We start from the raw sequence: 22782 nt of genomic DNA on the forward strand, positions 1-22782 counted from the left end.
GGACATAAAATGAATAAAACAGACTTTTCACAGCTTGGATTTCACCCTCAATTTTTATCTTTCTACCACGCATGAAATTTAATATAACATAAAATAGCCTCGTTAGCTGCAACCACCCGCTAGACTTTATCGGACAGAAAAGCGTTAGGCCTGATGGTCTTTAGTCATTTCCCGAGGCTGTGGCACATATGAGCACTTTCTGAGAAGAGCAGATGTGCTGGCCAGGTACCAGCATCTCCAATACGCCAGCGGCACCACGCTGCGGTTGCTGCAGACATTTATCGAACTGTTATTCCCAATAAATCTTTACTAATGCAACTTACCACTGCTGCTCTGTCACTGCAGCAATACTAACAGCTGACATCGAACAGAGTCATGTTTCCAAAATGTAATATGGTTCCCCCGATGAGAACGAGGAATTATGTTTCAGTAACAGAACAGGACGAACTCAGCCATGGTGACACTGTTCTATAAACCTGATATTTTTATGTATACTCTGTGGCGCATCTCCCATGTGCCTTACGACACCTCAGCCAGCTGAAGTGAACCCGCTGAGTCACGCTTAACTTAGATAGATACCACACCTATCTATCTATGCATCACTATTACGCATATATCTGCTGGTAAAATATTAGCTCAATGACTTTATCAGAGAAATGAATTCCAACCAATTAAAATCCTCCACACGCTGCATCATACAGAGTAAAGCAGTAGTAATAGGAATAATAGTATGTTGATTCACAACGCACCACACCCACTGCAATTGCCTCTTTGTCTGAGGTGATGAAGAGGTGTTTGTGACCTTGTGTGTCATTTTCAGAGCCAGGCTGTGTGCCAGGTGGTGCCAGCAGTAGTCCATCCACTTTCTAGCGACTCTGTCTGAGGGGCAAACATATGGCTGTCTCGCCAGCTGTCATCATAATATGTCTGCCATGCTCATACCTCACCATTAGCCAAACCCCTACAGATTGGTCTGTTTATCTAACAGAGGAGCCAGAGCTTCATTTTGAAATAGCGTGGGTGCCTTTTGTAAAGAAGTAAAAAATAAATAAAAAGTTTATTTTTCCTGTGGTAACCATGTAATGGCCCCTTTCATACAAACAACAGCACGTGCCATCTTATATATGCTGCCTTATTTTAGGTGAAGCCTGTAAAATAAGATTGAAAACACAAAATAAACTTCATGTCTGCCTTCCTGCATTAAACAGCAGCCTCCATCACACAGAAGCTGTGCTGTTGCTGAATATGATAAATGCCACTTGTGAATTTATCCACTCAGCGGAAACCTGAGCAAACGCTCAAGTCCAGTACTTTCATTGTAGGAAGAAATCTATTAAGTTCTAGCTGTTGGCTGGGTTTTTACACACAGCAGCAAAAGTACAGTGGGGAAATACAAGTTTTGGGTTGTTTGATTTTAATAGTTACTGGAGATTCAGATTCAAAAGATTTAGATTATTGCAATTTTCCCCCAGGTTAATAATTAAAAACATTTCTTTCCTGTCACAAAATACAGTTTCTATAAAACTGCTGCCATAATCATTTCATTTTGATGCTCACTGTGTGTGAATTTTCTGACTCACGAGACTTCCTCTTGGACTGACTGGCTGGACTGAAAAACATTCAGCTCTTTCTTTTAGTCACTGAAATCTGTCAGACTTTCTCTTTCCATGTGTGGAAGCAACCTTTTTTCTTTCTGTCTTTTCATTTTATTTTTGTGTTATTGTTTCACTGAATCCTTCCTTGAAAAGCCTAAATAAACAGTGCTGCACAGACTTCTAAGACACCCCTGACTGTTATCTACAGCTTCACCAGTTTTAAAGACTCTAATGAATCTACCTGAAGCAGCATGGATAAACAAAATGATAACATCTTGTCCTAATTAAATTTATTGGAAATAAAATACTTTTATTAACAGACAAAACCAATCACTTGAAAAATGATTCTCTGCACTCATAAAAATGAAGCAATTATTTGGAGTAAAAAGCAGCTGAATTATATACAGTCAAAGGTTTATTTGTTCAAATAATTAAACATTATGGAAAATGTGCTTGGTGTAAACTGATTACCAAAGATTCCATTAAATGTAACATTTCACAGTGTACCTAAAACAAAAAGTGTATACAAACATATTATGTATATATATGGTGTATATAACCCATATTTTTTGAGTTTATCTATTTATATAACAGCAGATCTGCAGAACTTTACTGGACAAAAGTCATGAAACGCCTTATTAAGTGTATGTGCACATTATGTACTCGATACATCTGTATATAAAGTTATGCATCCTGGCAACAGGGATTGCTTCAGTTTTCTGTGATAACGCCATCATCAGCTTTGGACTTTCCAAACCTGACGATCAATGGACTTGATTTATTTAGAAATACCACTCTGTGGCTCTGTCTACCAGTTCAGCTGCACTTTACATTCACACATAACCAGGCTCATATAATAGATCTACTTAAATACATTTAATGACAGGTGTTACGTACATTTATGCTTTATTTATGACCAGAAAAGAAGATTCTAATAGGAAACAAAGTTGGAGCCTTGACAGTCATTAAAACAATGTTTCAAATAAATAAACTACACCACTGACCCAAGATTTGTGCGAAACTTGATCACAATCACCCCTTCTCTACCTGTGTTAAGGCACTGAATAATCACCAGAAAAATCAACCTTCGACCTATTTTGTATAAAACATTATCAGTGCATTATTAAACAGAGTTGCCCCTGAGATGTGACCTTCACAAAACCGGCAGCTCAGAAAGCATAATTACCTCTGGCCAGTGCTGTGACGGGTGAGTATGCATAAAAAGCATGACATCATCTGAGAGACTCACACCAAGTATCTAATAAGCTAAACAGCAAACGCCCACATGCACACACAGGCGGTCTTTTTCCATGACTGAACACGTTAGCTCACGATGATGTGACGTAAAATCTAGCTGAAGTCTCTCTGCTTCGGACAGCAAAACTGTTCAGCTTACTGAATGCTTCTACTGCCTGATAACAACCAGACTTGACCCTGCTTGGCAGCCAAGAGCTTTGCAAGCACCTTGGCATGGTCTCTCTTAAAGAGGCAAAGCACTCTGTAAGGCCCACAAAGCCATCTAAAAATGGGAATGATATTCAAACTAAAACATCTCCTTATTGAAAAGTTACACTGAACTCACACAAACACACTATCAATTGATATAAAGCTGGAAACAATTGGGATGTGACTGAAGACCCCAAAATGATCATCAGAAACTTTTTATCAAACCCAAAATAACCAACACACATAATATGTGGGAACAACTTTCAGTAAAATTTACATGAACACATGTTCTTAGCTAACTTTTTCACTTTCTTACTGCTGCTATTTACCGTTGCTACTCAAATCAGGACTAGTGTTGCATCCTGTATATCCTACAAAAAGCAGTGATGCACGGTCTGTTTGCTAAGTGTGAAATGAAATATCATTGAGAACAGGCACAATCCCCTTTCCCATAATAAGAAAAGGAATTTTGAACTTTCCAGCAAACAGAAACCTTTTGTAGTGTTTATAAGCAATATCACTATGCCTTTATATTGTGCTACTGGCAGCACAACCCAGTTACAATGCTGGCCTTAGATTCTGGCTTTGCAGTGGCAGTTAAACTGTGCTTCATTTGTGTGGAAAGAGCTCTGCAACTTGCCGATTTCACTGTGCAGTCAAAGAAGATTAAAGTAACAGAAATTTTACAGAGCAAGAGGAAAAAATGCATACGAATGCAGATTTATCCTGCAAGAATTTCTCTTTAATTATGAGTTACTCACGCTATTATTTGTGTTTGACTTTGTAAAATTTACTCATTTTTCTTATTCTGAAGGATATAGGAGCAAAGAGCTAATTCAGTGTTACCTGGGATACAGGTATAACAATGAAAGAGCCTCCGCCGGCACTCTCTGTGACGACTGCCAGGAACTTGGAGTTGACGGCACAGAAGTGGTTGTCATGGACATTCTTGGTGATGGGGATACCGTCGAAGCAGTGCTCCCGGTTGGCTACTTTTCCATAGACATTTCGAAACTTGGAGCTTCGGTACGTCGGACGCCATGACATCTGAAAAAGAGAGATGTGTCACAGATAAACAATCTGAAAAATCAAAGATGTTATAAAACGCAATGATATAAAACAGGGGAGAAAAAGCCTAACATTTCAGGAAACTAGTTCTAGTGAAGGCAGTAATCTGATAAATAACATGATGTGTTTTGCGACTAATTATACTAAACGATTGTCTGATGTCTACACTGGAGTTTTGTTGCGTGAAATACTAGTACTGGTTTGTAAATTAATAATTGGGATGCATCTGTGTTTGTTTATGGCTGCAGTTCTCTGACGAAGTTGGCTAGCATTAGTTGAAAACCTAGCATTTACCCTTGTTGTAGAATATGATCACTTCTAGCTAAAAAAAATAAAAAGATGGTATTGACCCACCACGGAGGCAGTGGAGACTGTCAGAAAACGACTACAAGAAGACAGCTCCTTGGAGGACAGGACCAACTTCACACCCGATCAGATCTGCACACTGTTAGACCTCTGCCTCACCACTACATATTTCAAGTACAACGAAGGCTTTTACAGACAAAAACATGGCTGTGCCATGGGCTCCCCCGCGTCACGTATTGTAGCCAACCTTTACATGGAGGAAGTGGAAAGGAAGGCTCTTGGCTCTTTCAAAGGAAGAGTACCCAGCCACTGGTACAGATATGTGGACGACACCTGGGTCAAAATCAAGACACAAGAAGTGGAATCCTTCACTGCGCACATTAACGCTGTGGATAAAAACATCAAGTTCACCAGGGAAGACACAAAGGACAACTGTTTGCCTTTCCTGGACTGCGCCGTGCACATTGAAGAGAACGGCAAACTCAACATCGAAGTTTACCGGAAGCCCACACACACGGACCAGTACCTCCTCTTTGACTCCCATCACCCTTTGGAACACAAACTTGGGGTAATCAGGACCCTACACCACCGGGCAGAACATGTTCCCTCTAAGCCTGAAGGAAAAAAGAAGGAACACACACATGTAAAGGAAGCACTCAAAACATGCTTCTATCCTAAATGGGCGTTCTTAAAGTCAGCAAAGAGGCACAGAAAAGAAGACCAGACACCAGCGAGGGAGGATAAGAAGGACAGACGCAACAACATTGTCATCCCCTATGTAGCCGGTGTATCAGAAAAACTCAGGAGAGTTTTCTCCAAGCATGACATCCCAGTGTATTTCAGACCCAGCAACACGCTCAGACAGAAACTGGTTCACCCGAAAGACAAAACGCCAAAACACAAACTTAACAATGTGGTGTGTGCTGTACAGTGCAGCGAGGAATGCTCAGACCTCTACATTGGAGAGACCAAACAGCCACTTCACAAGCGCATGGCACAACACAGAAGAGCCACCTCCACAGGACAAGACTCAGCAGTCCATCTGCATCTTAAGGATAAAGGACATTCTTTCGAGGATGCCAACGTTCACATTTTGGACAGAGAGGACAGATGGTTTGAAAGAGGAGTGAAAGAAGCCATCTATGTCCACTGTGAGCGACCATCTTTGAACAGAGGCGGTGGTTTACGACACCAACTCTCTGCCATCTATAATCCAGTTTTGAGATCCCTTCCCAGATGCCTTAACGCCCACTCACATCCTGGGCCATCCGACTGCAGGAATTTGCATGATAAGGTGGGGCCAGGTTTCACAATGAACACACCGAAACTCTGGCTGATTGGGACCCACACCCAGTTTCACACCTTGACTCAGGCGATTAGAGGATCATCAGGGGGTCCTTTTGTCCCTCTGTGGGGGGTTACTCCCACTAGGGTTATATCTGGGACTCTCCACCATTTGACCTTAGAACTGAAGAAGCTTCTCGGATGAGAAGTGAAACGTCTTCAAGTAACTTAAAGAAGTCCAGACGCTTTTCTTTGCAAGCTCCTTTGACTATTGACCATAATGATAGATGGAGAGGCTTCAAAAAGGACAGCTTACAAGCTAGTTAATCAGGATGATGACATTGTTTATATACAGTCTATATAAAAAGAGAAGACAAATGTAAATAGAAAATGGAAAAAATGTCTTATTTTGGTGATTAGAAGCTAGAAAACATGCACGCATAATTATGATTGTGTTAAAATTCCCCATCTTCCAAGCACAGTTGCAGGGTGGGCTGTCCCATCTGTGCACATATGATAAGAGTCACACATACAGTTGTGGGAAATCATCCAAACTGGTCATGGGTGTGAGACTTTTGAAGGGTGAAAACTGGGTGAAAATGTTTTCATGCTACTCCACGCTGCCACAGAGTCAGTGATTAACGCGTGGAACAAAACAAAACCAAACTGAATCTCAATCAAGAACAAAAATCATTCATTTCTGACAAACACACCATATTCTATTGTTTGTCACTCTATTTTTGGTTCAGATGGATCTTGTACAACAGAATAGCAACCATTGTTTGCAGCTGCTGCTCACAACAAAAGAGAAGTGGTTGGTCTTGACTCAAGATGCTTCTTTTGTTTGCCACTTCACCACAAGAATGCACTGGTGGAGTGCTTGATTTTTGCTATGGTCTGGCTCTGCATAGGGATTTAACAGTTGACTCAGCCACAGGACAAGGATGTTAAATGACCTTTGACCCAACGGGACAGAAGTTGTGGTGAATGAATGTGGCTATAGAATTTCTTCTAAAAAAATTCTCTGAAGGGAGATCTGTTCAAAGACATATTTTTAGTGACACTTAATCTAGACTATATCAGTTTGCGATGGGGACTGGAGGAAGAGAATTTATGACCGCTGTCAGATCAGTGGCTGCAATTCTGGATGACATCAGGCAATCCTCTATTCAGCATTGTTCTGCGGATAAGGAGGGGAACTGGTGGGAGGGGTGTATGCATGCAAATAGAAACATGCCCTGACCATGCTGCTACCGTTGTCTTTTCCTGTTTCTCACTGGACAGCAGAAGTAGCATCCAGGAGGCTACAGTGTGGCTGACCTCCATCTCCTCACTTCAACACTCAAGATAGTGCATGAATTATACCCCGTATAAATCAAACGTAGGCAGGAAAATACGTTTATTTTATATTACTAGTTTTTCTGTGGGTTACTGTGATTTAGCTGTCTGAGGCGAGCAAATATAAGACAAAGAAAAAATGCTTAATCTTCTCTAAAACCATAAACCGTCCGAGGTGTTTATTGATGCTAGATTAGCTATGTGAATCTGTACCGGCAATACAAACAGACCCAAAAACCCAAATGGTAATGGTAAATGTAAAGCAGGTGTTTCTCACTATTCATTCTCTCACTCACACACCAGTGGAGGCTGTGCTGCCATGCAAAGTGCTGGCTTGTCATTGGCAGACACTGCAGGACTGTGGCTGTCGTGGGGAACGAGCCACAGGTTTAAAACAACACCTTTAATCACAGAGCAAGCTGAACCACATGCACGGTCTAAAGAAACAGAATATAAAGAAAACTCTAAAGTGCAGGCATGAATTTTGCTCCTATCATATTCAGGAGTATGAAAACTAAAACATTTATTCTTTATTTAACATTCACACGAACATTCAAATCCTTTTAATTCCAGCTCAAAAAAGCAGTTGTCTCCAAGAACTTCACATTGTTAAGTAAAGATCCGACAATATTAGGTCTGTGTAAGCTCAATAGTAGCTGCTTGTTAAAGAATTAATGTGGAACAGAAGAGCAGCAGAAACTGGCCTAAGGGACAGTTAGAGGAGAGTCGTCCGCTTTGAGCTCTCTTTACAAGGATGCTCATTCATCGGTCCCCGGCGTATGGCACAGAGAGGATGTCTGTCTGAGCGTGTTTGTGTCTTTCTTATCTCACGAGGGTTTGCGGCACACCAGCTCACACGCAGATCATGAGCAGAGCATGCACATACACAGAAAGACAGCAAGTCAAGAAATGATTTGGTATCCATCATATCACAAGACTTGTGGGTTGTGAGCATGAGTTCTTCTCGCGGTATGCACTGTGAATCCTTCAGGACTTTGCAGACTTGCAGATTTTCACAATATGAAGGTTTTTGTGCCAAGTTTGAATCATATAAACTTCACTCTCACCACTTTCATATTTCATTAACATCACATATTTTAATTCCACACCTGAAAATGTCGCCTTACCTTACAAGTGTCCTTATAATGACACTCCAGTCACAGTGTTCCTGCTGCTTTCTGAGATTGCAAACATCCACCCTCCTATCTACACAAGCCGCAGGACCTTCTCTCTTCCTTCCTTCCCTTTCGAATGTAAGCTGGCGGCCTGTGTCTACTCTACCTCCTTCTCTCATGTTTTTCTCAGCCCTCCCCTTTAAAATTCACTCTTCCCACCCTCTTCTCCTCCTACGAGCACTGATAGCTGAGGGGCCAGCACCCCCCTCCTCTTCCTCTTACCCTTCTCTTCCATCCTGCCACTCAGTCAGCCCTCTGCATCTCTTTCTGTGTCCACTACAGTTGAAACTCCAGCTCAGGCAGACTAGCAGAGAAGTACCCATTCATCCTCTTTCCTTTCCCACCCACTGCTTGTTTGGAATCAGAAGGCCTTTCTGGCGGATTCCCAGCAACGCTTACAGTTTTTCAGCCCTTATATCTTTTTCCTTTTAATCTCGTTTCTCCCAACTGTGGACTTTGTAGCTAACAGAAACAGTAAAATTCAATCAGGAATTTTGCGTAAAACTTGAAATATTCACAGACAAGAAATGAAGAAGACACCACAATTAAACAAGTCTTCAATTAAACAGTTACATCCAGCTTATCTAGATATTTAAGCTCTAGCTCTCTTCCACAGCATGCCTTTTTTCTGCCACAGCAGATCGCCGCCCCTCCCTGAGCCTGTTTGTGCAGGGGGGAGTTTTTCCTTCCCACTGTCACCAAGTGCTTGCTCATCAGCTTCTGGCAGCCAATCAACATCCAGTCACGAAATACTTATTTTTCCCAAATCCAATATCTTGGGCTGTGTGACTGCTGCCTTATTTCCTTGAACCTACCGTGTCACATGTCCAAAATGGCCAACACGTTAATGTCACATGGTTAAGTGGGCATCTGACTACAAAAACCTGATTGTGATTGAATGTAATATTGTTTTGTTTGGTTTTTGGCTGCAACAAACCAGATTTACTTTCTAAATATGCCATGTCAGCACATAACTGGTAACTTTGCAGAAAAACAAACAGCACTTTCCCACCTTACATAACGAGCAGCTGTACTTTTTGGGGTGCGGGCTGTATTATGGCGTGGATTAATCTTAATTTTTTTTTTTTTTTACATACTTTGTTTTTCTGCTGGGTTACTTAATGTACTTATATTATAATTCTTTTTAAAATTTCCTGTAACAAACTTAAAAAAAAACGTATTATAAAGTGCCATGAATGGATTACTGGGTGGTAGAGTTAGATAAAATGTTGTTGTTGGACAAAGATTATGGATAGGCGGCGGCGAAGGCAAAGAAGAAGAACAGTTGATATACAAAATGAAAACCTGTTAAATTAATTAGTAACTGAAAGTAGAAAGATTATGGCCCATTTAAGTCGACTCTAGCAGGAGAGATGATTACATTTAAAATTACATTTTTTCTTCAAGGGTTTTGTTTTAACAACACTGGTAAACTCAAAAAAATGTCTGCAACCTACAGAATATTTAAGGATTTAATGGAAATAGAGATAACTGTGCAAGCTTCCACTCTTTCACTACATACACCCTCTAAAAGGTCAGTTCGATACTGAAGCAGGTGTTGTAGTGAAAATTGCCTCCCTCGATGATTGTCTGTGTATTTGAAATGTGGACGGGCCCCCTTCGGGCTCAGTGTGAAAGAGACATCCAGAGGCTTCTTAGTTTGGTGCGTGTTCGTGTGAGCATGTTGTGCTGGTTTCTGCACCTGCATCCATGCCTGACCATTTGTTGTCTATTTGTACCAGTATACATTCAGTATAGTGTTCATAGCTGCAAGGCAGAGCACTCCAGAGAGAAGAGTGTGTTTATTGAGCTTTTTACATGTTGCCTCAAGACAATGCTGCTGCTCTTTGTGAGCACCAGACCCCTCTTGTCTTTCTGAGGGTTTTTTTTCCCCCTCATATGCAATAGCAGATTTTTGTTTCTCAGTTAAATAGCTGCCAAAATCTGAAACTACTTGTCTAACTGCTACATAAAAACTCTTTTGAATATTCATTTTGGCCTCAGCAGTAGTGAAACGAGCAGCTCTTTGACTCCTAATAAACCCTAAAAAGGAATCCATACAACACTAAATCAAATGATAGGGTTCAAATATTCCAATCAGGATTTTATCAGCGTTGGTGCCAAATAAGGAAGTAGAACCATCTGCGTTCCCATTCAGGAGACACAAAAGGGAAATCCACGGGGAGATTGCATGTCCTGTCACTCAGACGCACTGAAGCCCTGTCAAGCCACCGTGTCATGTTTGGTCTTTTCTTCCTTTCCCTTGGCACTGACACTGTACAGTCATTTATGATGATTTCCCATCTCTGCGAGGAGCAAACTCCACAAAAAGAGAGCTTTACTATTGGTTATTTCAGCTAAAATGTGTCTCAGCGTGAAGTGGGCTCTGTATTTCTGAGTCACACAGGAAGTATCACAGCTTGGCTGAAAGTGCTAAAATATTTTCTACAGTGCTATGGCGATGCCTGATGGGACAGTTGAGGTTATAAAAAGGCCTTTGTGTGCTGTGAAGCTGCAGATTATTGAAGCAAAGTATTTCCATTTTACACGCTATCAGCTGAAAGTCCGCATCATTGGTTGATGTTAATCTTCTTTACAGCAGCAGTGCTGATCCTAACATTGCCTCGTGCAGATTTTCTTACATGTTTACGACTGAAGCTAAGCTAGTTGCGTAAGTAAAATAATACGTTTGAGTACAAACGCACATCCTCTCCCGCATTCTGATCCAACAGAAATATTTTGGGATCAGTAAACAGTTTTTATGAATACTTCTTCCAGCATAGAGTTAATTCTGATTATTTTGCTGGCATTGCATTGAGTCAAAGGAAGTGGGATTAGCCTGGTTGCAGAGGCTCTATATAAGGAAGGGCATCAAGTAAATCAAGCTGAAAACAATGGCTACATTTACTTAAAGCTTAGCATTGCAATAATAATACTAATTATCGCTGTTTTAAAAGCCAAAACTGGATAAAAGCCCTCCATATAAACGCCTGAATCACAATAAACTGTCCCAAATTTATTTAGTCCAGTTCAGATGGGTGGACTACATCTTTTTATTAACTGAAGAATAAAGAATAAATATACTACCATGTAAATTTAATAGGGCTGTTCGATATAACGATATATATCAGATGACGATATAAAAACGTCTAGTTTCATTTTACGCTATAGTTTGTTTTGTGGTGTCACAAAATAAACTGTTTACGGCAATATTTTTTTCATCGTTTTGATGGTCACTGTAGTGGCTAAATTAATTTCTTAAAGTTCTCTCTTTCTCTTATATTTAATATAACCACACTATGGACAGACAAGCGCCTGTTTTTATGGGTTGTCCAACAGCGACGGTAACACCATACTTACTTTTGCGAGATCTCGCAATACTTTTGCGTCTTAATTTTTTTTCTCCCTAATTTTTTTTTTTCCTCCGTAATTTTTTTTTCTCCCATGTCCCCTGGGGGGCTCCGTAAGAACAGGCTTTTCCCTGCAGCACGCTGTAATAAATACTCACAAAGAAAACGGTGGCCGTTACAACCTATGTCTAAAAATGTGTAGTTTCATGTATCGGTTAAAACACTCAACTGCAGGTACACGGCGCCCAGCTGGAAACACTTCACCTACCCGAGATTCACAGAATTTACAGAAAATATTAATTTTTTTGTGATTTATATCGTTATCGGGATGATAGATGTTCTATATCAGGATATGAGATTTTGGTCATATCGCACAGCCCTAAAATCTAATGACCTAAATGCAAAAGGACATCATTTTTCCCTTTTCCCACAAACAGCAGCTTAGAACAGCAGCTAGTGCCAAACAGCCATCTTCAGAGATCTGATCAAACACAATGCAGCGAGAATTCTGGTGTCTGTTGGAGGCCTATGCAAAAATTCACAAGCACCCCTCTAACCAGCTTTCATCACAAATATTTGATGAATAATCTGACAGCAACAAGGTCAAACACAGTCCTATAAAATGACAGGTAAAACTAGAAATTGCAGAGATGACAGGTATTTTAGTAACAATGCCCCAAGGTGAGCTGAGTGGTTATGAAGCGTTAATATTGTAACTACTCGCTTCTAGATTCACGGATCGGTCACATCAGCCAGCAGAGCTCAGACACACTAGACTCTAGCTTAGCTCTGCTAAGTTAACTAATGTTAAACATCAAAGTAAATAAATGAAATAATGTGATGCTAGTGTATTGTTATGTTATTCAAGTGTCTCTCCCCCACATTTAAGGCTAAACTAGCAGCAATTAGTTAGCATCATATTTAACCCTTATTATCTGCTCTATTTGCCACTGTCTTGCTTTTTTTTCCTTTTCGTGTCTTTTCTTTCTTTTTTCCCCTCCCATAAGGATAACGCCTCTTCATTTTGTTTGGATGGCTTTCATTGTTGTTATTAGGTTTGTTTAAATAAAATCATGCGTGCCACTTACAATGAATAGTGGGTGCCCCTTAGGGAAGTCAGCTCTTGTCTAACGTCACTTCAAATTTCGCACATTTCCAGTGCTGTACTTTAAAGTTTGACAGCCCTCGGGGCCCCACACAAGCAGTTGCCTGTCTTGCCTGGTAGCAAGCATTGCTGTTGAGCAGATGGCAACAAGAGCTACGATAAGACAGTCACCGAAGATGAGTGCAGGACTTCTTCATCACTTTTACATGCATGTAAATACCTAACTTTATCATCTATACAGATCCAAAGTAAGCAGTTGAATCAAAATCCCAAATGAAAATATGTGCTGTCAAGAAATGAGAGGTTAGCCCCTCATTCCTTTATGGACTTGCAAGATACTATAAGCACACTGACACGCCAAATGACCTCAAAACTGAATTATAATATATGATGCAGCCAGAAAAAGCGCTGCAAGCACTCTGATTGTTTTCACAGAAGTCATGAATGCAAAGCTAATTTGAAGCCTAACACTTACAGAAGTAAAGGAAGGGCAGAGGCAGCACAGGACAGCAGCTGTGAGCGAGCGGCAAATGGAATAAAATAAAACAGAACAGAATAGATTTAACACACCTGCTCCAGCAGCCTAAAGTGAATCGGCCCATCTGGAGTTTTTGTCAGATTTTCCAGATGGCCTGTTCAGGAATGTTGGAAAGCTAATCTTTTATTTGAGCCTGCATTAATTTCAATCAGTTAAAAAGAAGGGTCACAGGAGCTGTTGGAACTCACTGGCTCCCATTTATCTTGCTCATTAATTTCTATTATATCATTTCTGGAGTTTCTCAGAAAGTGAAGAATACAGATTAAAGCATCAGCAAGACTCGAGGTTTGGGCAAAGGGGCAAAATATTCCCATTTTTCATGTCAGCATTTCAGCCAATAGTAGCTGGTGTATCCATGAGGTGGGGTGTTGTTACATAAACTCCACGTGTGTACCATATAAAGCTACAGTAGACCCCAGCTTTCAAAAGCCTTTAAAGTGGACATACGGCATCTTAAAAAGCCACAGTAGAGAGAAAAACATATCTGTGGAAATATTTGTTGTAACTAATCAGACAGGACCGAATAAATCAGGCACATTCGTTTAAAAGTTCGGCCTGTTCCGTCTCAACCAACGGCCGCGGCAGGCTAAACATGAGGACACAGATGACGCGCAACAATAAACGCATGAAATACACTTCTGTATCATTTGCTCCTTTTATTCCACATGCAACTCAAAATCATTCAAGCTGCGGTCAACAGAAAGTTTTGCCTCATGCTCACCCTACCTTTCTGCTCATCAACATCAGGTGCTGTGAACAGGTGAGTGCAACCACATTTATCAACTACCTCACCCATGAGACACGCCCCACACCCGTGCACCAATACAGTGAGTCCATTTAAACCAACCCACTTAGTCAAAAAAGGAACAACTCATATGGCTCCTACACGGCCAATACCCAGGGATGAACACCTCGCAGTTTCTTTAGTCTTGGCATAGATTACAAATTGCAGTCAATAAGTGTGTACGGGACAGCAGCATAATATTACTCACAGAGACTTGGCTGCAGCCATCAATTCCGGACTCGGCTATTGAGCTAGCAGGCCGCACGGTTCACCGTCACGACAGGAACGGCCACTCCGGTAAGATCAAAGGAGGGGGTTTATGCATCTACACCAATGACAGCTGGTGCAAAAACACAAAGACTGTAGACAGCCACTGTTCCCCGGATTTGGAATACTTGACTGTGAAGTGCAGACCCGTCTACATACCTCGCGAGTTTACTGTTGTCATGGTAACGGCCGTGTATGTACCACCCGATGCTAATGCTAACTCTGCCATGGAGGAGCTGCACAAGACAATAAGCAACCAGCAGAACTCCCATCCAAACGCAGTGCACATTATAGCTGGGGACTTCAACCATGCTGATTTAAGGTCAGTATTCCCCAGATTTGAACAGCATATTAAATGTGCAACGAGGGGGAAAAACACATTGGATAAAGCCTACAGCAACATCCAAAAAGGCTACAGAGCAACCCCTCTACCACATCTAGGTTTGTCAGACCACATGTCCATGCTGTTGATCCCTGCATACACTCCCATTAGGAGAAGAGCCCCCCCAGTCACAAAAACTGTGAAAACCTGGCCAGAAGGTGCATCACATCAGCTGCAGGACTGTTTTGAAAACACGGACTGGAGCGTGTTCGAACATCAGGACCTTGAAGAGCACACAACATCAGTGCTCTCATATATTAACTTCTGTGTCAACAGTGTCACTGTGGACAAACGTCTCCGGGTGTATTCCAACCAGAAACCCTGGATGACTAAAGAGGTCCAGGTCCTGCTGAAGCAACGTGACGCCGCTTTTAGATCCGGTGATGGTATGCAGTACAGTGCAGCCAGATCTCAGTTGAAAAGAGGCATCAGAGAGGCCAAGGCAGCGTACAAGAGAAGGATCGAAGACCACTTCACCACCAACAACTCACGACAGGTATGGCAGGGAGTTCAGCACTTAACCAACTACAAACCTGGCAATACCACGTTGACTGAGGGTAACGCGGAGCTTGCAGAGGAGCTGAACCACTTCTTCGCACGCTTTGAGGTGAAGGGACCAGAGGCAGCAGCAGCAAAAACATCGGACAGCAGCAGCCCAAGCCTCATAGTGCAGGAATATGAGGTGAGGCGCACACTGAGGGCAGTGAACCCCAGGAAGGCCACCGGACCAGATGGGGTAACCGCAAAGGTCCTAAAAGAGTGTGCAGACCAGCTGGCTGGGGTCTTCACTAAGATCTTCAACACTTCACTGTCCCAGTCCTGCATCCCGCCGTGCCTAAAGTCAGCCACAATTGTCCCACTGCCAAAGCGTACTAACATTAGCAGCTCTAACACCTGTTATAATGAAGTGCTTTGAGAAACTGGTCCGACGTCACATCATGTCCTGCCTGCCACCCACACTCGACCCGCTCCAGTTTGCATACAGAGCTAACAGATCAACTGAAGATGCCATTGCTACAACGCTCCACACCACCATCTCTCACCTGGAAGTGCAGGGCCGTTACGCCAGGCTGCTCTTTGTTGACTTTAGCTCTGCTTTCAATACGATACTCCCGGACAGACTAATAGATAAACTGCTGGAAATTGGACTTCCTTCCACCACCTGCCGCTGGATCAGAGACTTCCTCTCAGACCATGTACAGAGAGTTAGAGTGGGGCCTCATCTTTCCTCAGCCCTCAGCCTCAACACCGGCTCTCCACAAGGCTGTGTACTGAGTCCCCTACTGTACACTCTGTACACACATGACTGTGTTAGTTCCCACCCAGACAACACAGTCATCAAGTTTGCAGATGATACCACTGTGGTGGGGCTCATCTCAGGGGGAGATGAGACTGCATACAGAGCTGAAGTTCAGAGGCTGTCAGATTGGTGTGCAGACAACAACCTGGACCTCAATACCACCAAAACAAAAGAACTGGTAGTTGACTTCAGAAGGAGGAAGTCCGAGCTGCAGCCTGTCAGCATCAACGGGGAGTGCGTGGAAAGGGTCTCCAGTTTCAAGTTTCTGGGTGTGCACATAGACACAGACCTCCAATGGAGCTCTAACACCTCTGCGGTCTTAAAGAAGGCCCAACAGCGTCTCCACTTTCTGAGAATCCTCAGAAAAATGGACCTGAAGAAGGAGCTGCTGACCGTCTTCTACCGCTGCTCCATTGAAAGTGTGCTGACATATTGCATCGGTGTGTGGTTCTCCAGCTGCACCACAGCACACAGAAAGGCACTCCAGAGGGTCATCAACATGGCCCAAAAAATCATTGGACATCCTCTTCCCTCCCTGAAGGACCTGTACAGCACTCGCTGTCTCAAGAGGGCACGCAGCATCCTACGGGACTGCACACACCCAGGACACCGGGTGTTTAAGCTGCTGCCGTCTGGCAGGAGGTTCAGGCTGCTGAGGTCCCGAACAAATAGACTCAAGGACAGCTTTTACAACAGGGCAATAGCCCTGATCAATGTAAATAGCTGACCTGACTGGATACCTCCCTGGACTTTTTAGGGGGAGGTAACAATGTTTAAAACGATAACAATAATATTTATATTTATAACAAGGTGCAATAATAATTAATGTGCAATAATAACAGTGTGCAATACACATACACTTATTCTTCTTTTTTATACTAAGTTAATATACTGTGTTGTGTTGTTTGTTACGTTGTGATGTGTCATATCGTGTCGTGTTGTGTTATATGTAGTGCCGACGTAGGACAGTTTTTCCAATTTCATTGTACTACTGTACTATGTATGACTGTGCAATGACAATAAAGAGTTATCTTATCTTATCTTATATAGTAACCAGATCATGAAACTCACTGAATCAATCTCTGTCAATGCCTCAGTAACAACAAGTGCTGTGTGACTCTTGGAGTGTGCTTTCTTGATGATAGGGGATCACTCAGAATAATGACAGGAGATGCAGAAGCCCAGATAATGGTTGCTCTTAGCCAGGCCCATTAAGCAGCTGTAATGCAAAGAGCACGCTGCCCATGGACAGGAAACACTGAAACACAGCTCAAGGGCACTTATCAGAGCACAAGTACACGAAGAAGTGGGTGTCCCGGAATCCATCTATCCCTCCGGAGGGTAAAAGGAGGTTGTTATTAGCAGCAGCGCTATCGTCCAGGTAATGTAATTACTATGGATACACTCTATATTATTTCCTAGATATTCTGATATAGTTTCAGATACAAGTTCTGAGCCTTTTTGCTTATCCTTCTTACTAACGCATGCCATATTTTCCATACAAACACAAACCAGAGACACATTTTACCCTGCACCACTTATAAGGTCAGTCATCCAAAACCAAGAAGAAAGGTCTAAATTAATAATCTCCCTCTGTGCTTGCCTTTCTTTTTCCCCCAGGAGTTTCTGCCACATGCTTTTTGGAGCATAATGATGCGATCTGGGCCTCACACCCTGAATAACAGAAGGGGGCTGCAGATTTAAGGTGAAGGAAAAGTCTAGAGAGAGACCAGAAGATGACACTGGAGGTCCAGAGGGGAAAGACAAATAGAGATAAAAGCTAACTAAAAGAGAGAGAATAAGGTATTTGAGGTGAAAGGGAAGACCAGAAAAGGAGAGAATAAAGAGAAAGAAAAGGGCAGGCTGGGCGACAGAGACTGATGAAATATTTAAAGAAAAAAAGAAAAAGCAGACAGAGAGGAGGAGCAGAGGAGGCTCTTACCAGACAGAGATTAACTCCCCTCTGTCAGACCACCTGCCTGCTCTGCAGCACACGCGCATACACAGCGAGCGTGATTCTATTGTACCATCAAATGATTAAAATATTATCACCCAAAAAGCACTTAAGCTTCATTATTTAATGAACAACATCCTGACAGCAATCCAGCAAAAGGACAAATGTCTAGTAATACTAACCTAATAAATCCATAAAACATTTTAGGCCAGTGCAAAAGTGCTTTAATCCTGTATTCTTTCTAATGGCCAGCAGGGGGCGACTCCTTTGGTTACTGATTTGTTAAAAGAAATATACCATATAAACCATATAACCACCATATAAAGAAAATTGATGGATGGATGGAAAAAGTCTCAGGTCAGTGCTTCATAACAGGACTTAACAAACCAATGGCTGACATTACAGCGACTACTCCCAGCCTATATACAGTCTGTTTGAATACATACACAGTTTCCATCCTTTATCATTAATATGGCCCAAAAAAAATCATTGGACATCCTCTTCTCTCCCAGAAGAACCTGTACAGCACGCGCTGCCTCAACAGGGCACCAATAACAATAATAATATTTATATTTATAAGAAGGTGCAATAATACTGAATGTGCTATAATAACAGTGTGCAATACACGTACACTTATTCTTCATTTTATCAATAAGTTAAGTTACCGTGTCGTGTTGTTGTACGTAGTGCTGACTTGGGACAGTTTTCCAATTTCATTGTACTATTGTACTATGTGTGACTATCTCATCTTACACGGTGAACATCTGTTTGTGTAAAGCTAACAGATAAACCAATTCATCCTGTGTGTTTAAAGAACTTTGACAGAAGCAGTATGGGCAAAAGTTATTTTATGTCACGCTGCACGAATCGCATCAGCTCTGAAATGAAAGCCGTCTGGCAGCGATACAAAACGGGGAGGAAAAAATAAAAATGGCACAGAGTCTGAGACAGAAGATGAAGGAACACTTTCATCAGATTATTGAAACCCATCGCTGAAGCAAGAGCACAGGAACAGCTCTGTGGAGTGATTAATCAGTGAGTGAGTTATGATTTCAGATCTGTTAAGGTATTGCTTTTGGTGAATGCTGATGGGGAATATTGACTTGCAGAAGGTTTGGATCACCAGGCATTTATAACAGCGCTTGGAGAGTGCCAAGAACCTGACACCACAATCAAGGGAAGATGAAAGTTGCTATTCATGCCTAGATTTGCTACAGTGAAATGTTTTTCTCTGCGTTAAATCAATCATATTCATTAGGAGCAGTGGGCAGCCACTGTGCAGGCAGCCACCTAGGTCTTTTGGAGATGTAACCTAGGTTTTTTGGGGTGGTGGGAGAAGCTGGAGCTCCTGCAGAAAAGTTGTGTTTAGTGGAGATCATTTAAATTCCACAGTGAACCCCTCGCTGTGAGGCAGCGGTGCTAATCACAGAGCCACCCTCCTCTGAGTCAGATACAAACAGCAGTTCTGTCTGATGCTAAAGAGTTAAGAGACTGTAGGTGGATGAGCTGTTTTGTTGGTGTTCTGTTTCTTTGCTAGTTGTGGAGTGCAAAACAAAGCATTTTCACACTGGAGGATTGAAGAAAATTAGTTGCACACCCATACACATTTCTGGATTACCCACTGAAGAAACACAAAGAAGAGCTTGTCTGGTTTCCTATCAGTTTAAATAAGTCGTAGTCAAAACTTGGCAGAAAACAACTCTATAACCAGGATTTGCCATAGGAGACATTTCGACATGTTGGCATGAGAAACCAGCGTTAATGATGTGAATTAATAGAAGCTGCTTCAGTTTTAGAATTACAAATTACAGAGACAAAAAAAGGGCGTGAATATTATGAGTAAAACATGTGCTTTATTAGAATGTCAAGCCAAAAAGTCTCCTGTGAAGAAAGGCCTAACCTGGCCTATTATTGTGCATTGCAACATTTCTTAAGCAAATATAAAAAACAGAAGGCAAAAATAACCAGATGCTACAACATGGGAAGACTGAAACAGATGGCCAGCCACCAGTTTTCATAAAAACATCAATCCATCAACTGCTTCGTCTGATTTTTCCTTCTCACACAAGGCCTACAGTGTATTTATTATTTTTTTCACATGTCTGAGAAAAGCTACTCACTCCAAATTGGATGAAGCGCTCAGCTTTGAGGTTCAGAAGTGCAGAGCTTTAGTATGCTCGGCACTCCTGCCCGACTGTGTCAGCACCCAGCACCAGACGGACTCAACACCCTTTTGGTATTACTGCCTCTTCGATCTTTCCCTGTCTGTCTCGCTCTCTCTTTTCTCTCCTATGTCCTTTCACTAGCTCGTTCTCTCACTCCGTCTCTCTTCACAGGATTGGAGAGATGGACAGCGTGAAAAAGCAAACCTAGACAGAGAAGTGCCAGACCATCTGCCGAGCCAAGGACTTCTACATTGCAGACAGTGACTGTCTGAACCTTGGCGAGACTAGTTCACGCTGTAGGAATACTGAAGATAATGCTAAAGATAATGAATGCAAGAAGGGAGAGAGTGAGAAAGCTCTAATATCCATCAGACCCAATAACAAATAAGTCATCTTAATGTTTGAATGTCAGTCAGTACTTTGTCCATTAACAGATAAGCCAATCACACTGCAAATTGAAAGGTCACATTTAGGTTATTAAATAAAGGAGCACCCACAAAGCTGCAATGTATATTTAACACTTAGGCAATCACATGTTAATTACATGGTCGGCCTTTAGGCAAAAAATGTGTTTATCTCCCTGTGCTGACGTGTGCGGTTATGTCCTACATTGAATCACAATTCATAAAAAATGATAATTGCTTTTGATTTGTTTATCTTCTGTAAAAGTGAATATTCCCATCTAATGATGGCTACACAAGAAGACAGGTAATTGCTAAATATCTGAGGAATCATGAGGTCACCTTGAATTGCCTCAACATTTCCTTTCCACTCTGTATGGCAGTTGTTGAGATATCTTGCTTTAGATCAGAGTGATGGCGACACTAACTCTGTATTAGTGACAGTACAGATACCAGAAGCTAATGCTGCTATTTGTGTGATATAGTTATCCAGAGCAATGAGATAACATTGTCCTTGTACAGGAGCCTCTCGCATAGTAGTTCATCATGTTGATTCTTCTTAATCAGTTTATGCCTACTTCCAGGGTTTAATTTGTTCTGCATCCTGTTGAGACAGGATGCAGACCCTCCCAGAGTGCACCACGTACCTCCGTCATCACTATCAATAACGTCTGTAATATTTAATGTTATCCATCCATGCTTTGGTCTGTGAAGGTTCTCAGTCATCCAGGTCATCGTAGTCTAAGGAGCTTGGAAAGAAAAGCGCCTCCATGCTTTTGTTTGAAATTGAAGTTAACTGTAAATCGCTTGTTTCCCTATTCTCGATATATTAGAAGCCTGATGTTGACAAAGATAGACGTCAGTTTTTCAGATCACACAGTGCTGGCTCAAATGTGTGATGTTCTGCTAAGGGCAAAGTTCTGCTAGGAAACCTTGGGTCCTGCCTGATGTTACTTTGACACGTACCACCTATCTAAGCATTGCTGTAGACTGTGTACAACCTTTCATAGAAATGGTATTCCCTAAGAAAAGACTGTACCTTTTTCAGCCAGACAATGCTACCTGCCACAAAGCAAAAAGAGTTCAGGATGGTTTGAGGAGGACAGCAATGAGTTAGCGGTCTTAACCTGTCCTCCCCAGATCTCAATCCAATCAAGCATCTGTGGGATGTGCTGAAAAAAAACCCATCCAGTCCATGGGTGCCATAGGAATTAAAGGATCAGTTGATAATATCTTGGGACTAGATACCATAGCACACCTTCAGGGGTCTAGTGCAGTCCATACCTCAGCAGGTCAGGACTGTTTTTGCAGCAAAAGGGGGACCAGCAGGCCAACAGTTAAGGCAGGTGGTCTTCATGTCTGGTTGGTGTAGTTTGGTTTCTTTTCCTATATGAATGCAAAGTCAACTTTTGGCCCCAATTCCATTTACCTCTAATGAAGCAGTTCATGCAAGACATTGTTTTTTTTTTCTCCACCTGCTGATCTTAAGTTCATATCAGAATTCTGTGATCATTAAATTTGAATAACTGTTTGTTTTGTTTTTGTTTACAGGGATGCTGTGTAATGTGTTTCAGTCACTTTTTGATGTGTTTCATGACTTCCTCTGTTTCCGGCTGTGCTTGAACAGCACCTTCAGTGGATGGCTAAATTTGCATATTAAGCACTGGTTACATCAAATTGAATAAAATAGTTAATACACAGGGAGGGCAGATCCACAAATTAATGACAGCTACTAGGAAACTAGGAAAGGATATAAATATAAAAAGAAATTTAGCTCAGGACCAAAAAAATTACTGTCTTTCCTTTTAAACTATCGCCAGGAAAAGGTGAGCTGTGGTTTGCCAGTGCTGGAGAAATTGAACCGAGTCACTTCAGAAGAGAACAGTAATAAACGAGAGCATATCAATATAGAGGATTTTCTTTTATGGGACTTTAAAATAAATTCAAATTAGGCATTCAACAGTCTGTTAAGCAGCATACAAAGAAGTTGCAAGCTGCAAAGAGACAGACAGATTTCAGCAATTCTGGCACCAATGTGGGGGAAGGGAAGTTCCAGATGTTACGACTTATCCAGGGCAGCAGTCATGAGGAAGGACGTCTAATGAGTTTTTCTACTAAAGTGAGCATGTTGAAATATAGCTGACTCAAAGTCATATCCCCAGTCCAAATAGACAAGGATACAAATCAAGCCAACGTAGATTATTGCGTACTGCTCCATCTCCTCAGTTTTCTGACTCTCACATACAGAATCTCAACCTGTATGTACTTCTGCATATCCGGGATCATTTCTCCATTGCCTCCAAAATAATGTCTTCTTCAGTTTT

At 41.8% G+C, this 22782-nt stretch overlaps 2 protein-coding genes across 2 annotated transcripts in view; one reads left to right on the top strand and one right to left on the bottom strand.

The window, feature by feature from the left end:
- The window catches only part of LOC309702167 (coronin-2B-like), a 54427-nt gene that overhangs the window by 11931 nt on the left and 19714 nt on the right, over nt 1-22782 (bottom strand). The window contains 1 exon segment of the mRNA XM_082526625.1: nt 3888-4088. Within this exon segment, the coding sequence (XP_082382751.1) occupies nt 3888-4088 (201 nt within the window).
- On the top strand, nt 14183-15554 carry LOC309715652 (uncharacterized protein; the record flags this gene model as incomplete). The annotated part of the gene is made up of 2 exons (XM_082548938.1): nt 14183-14578; nt 14750-15554. Exons 1-2 carry the CDS (start codon nt 14436-14438, stop codon nt 15552-15554), a joined length of 948 nt encoding a protein of 315 aa, XP_082405064.1. The 5' UTR covers nt 14183-14435.

Source organism: Aulonocara stuartgranti, assembly GCF_965226115.1.
Source record: "Aulonocara stuartgranti genome assembly, chromosome: 1".
Taxonomy (NCBI): Eukaryota; Metazoa; Chordata; class Actinopteri; order Cichliformes; family Cichlidae; genus Aulonocara; species Aulonocara stuartgranti.